At 59.5% G+C, this 686-nt stretch overlaps 1 protein-coding gene across 1 annotated transcript in view; it reads left to right on the forward strand.

Moving 5' to 3' along the window:
* LOC104272630 (AN1-type zinc finger protein 5-like) overlaps positions 1-362 on the forward strand; it is a 7,438-nt gene extending 7,076 nt beyond the window's left edge. The window contains exon 5 of the mRNA XM_009867679.1: positions 29-362. Within this exon, the coding sequence (XP_009865981.1) occupies positions 29-177 (149 nt within the window). The 3' untranslated portion in view covers positions 178-362. The remainder of the gene's footprint in view (positions 1-28) is intronic.
* Positions 363-686: the final 324 nt, after the last annotated feature.

Raw genomic sequence — 686 nt, forward strand, 5'->3', positions numbered from 1 at the left:
TTTCTCTCTCTGCTCTTCCCCCTTTCATGCTGCGACTGCCGCTGCGGGAACCTGTTCTGTGCCATTCACCGGTACTCCGACATGCACGCTTGTCCCTACGACTACAAGGCGGAAGCTGCTGAGAAGATCCGTAAGGAGAACCCCGTCGTTATCGCCGAGAAGATCCAGAAGTTGTGAAGGAGGGCTGAGCAGCTCGGACTGCAGCCAGGTGGCCTGGTGCTCTTCCCCTTCCTCCCAGCCTTCCTCCTCTTCCTCCCAGCCCCATGTCTGATGGGAACTCCAGCAGCACACGCGAACCAGCACCCAGACACGGGGACTCCTCGCACCTCTTTGACAAGACAGTTGGTGTCCCTTCTCTCCCTTCCTTCCTGCCTGACCGCCACAACTCAGTTTATCCGTTCTCAACCAGCTTCCCAAATTAAAAAGGACCGTCCTGCCCCGCTGCTCCAGCGCTAAGACCTTCAGACTTGTGTTCTGCCGGGGCTGTTTGCGCGGTGTGGCCAGCAGGGCTCCGTCGGGCAGCTTTTCCTGTCAGCCAGCAGCTCTAAGCACTGCAGACTGCCCGGGATTCACGGCTGGAGGCCGTAAGCGACCGCTGGACTTTGTTCCCTCTGCCCCACCGTCTCTTTGCGGCAGACATAGAACCGGGAGCTAAGGAATCCCGGCAGCCAGGCTGCCTTCTGCTC

Source organism: Apaloderma vittatum, unplaced genomic scaffold, assembly GCF_000703405.1.
Source record: "Apaloderma vittatum isolate BGI_N311 unplaced genomic scaffold, ASM70340v1 scaffold32764, whole genome shotgun sequence".
NCBI lineage: Eukaryota > Metazoa > Chordata > Aves > Trogoniformes > Trogonidae > Apaloderma > Apaloderma vittatum.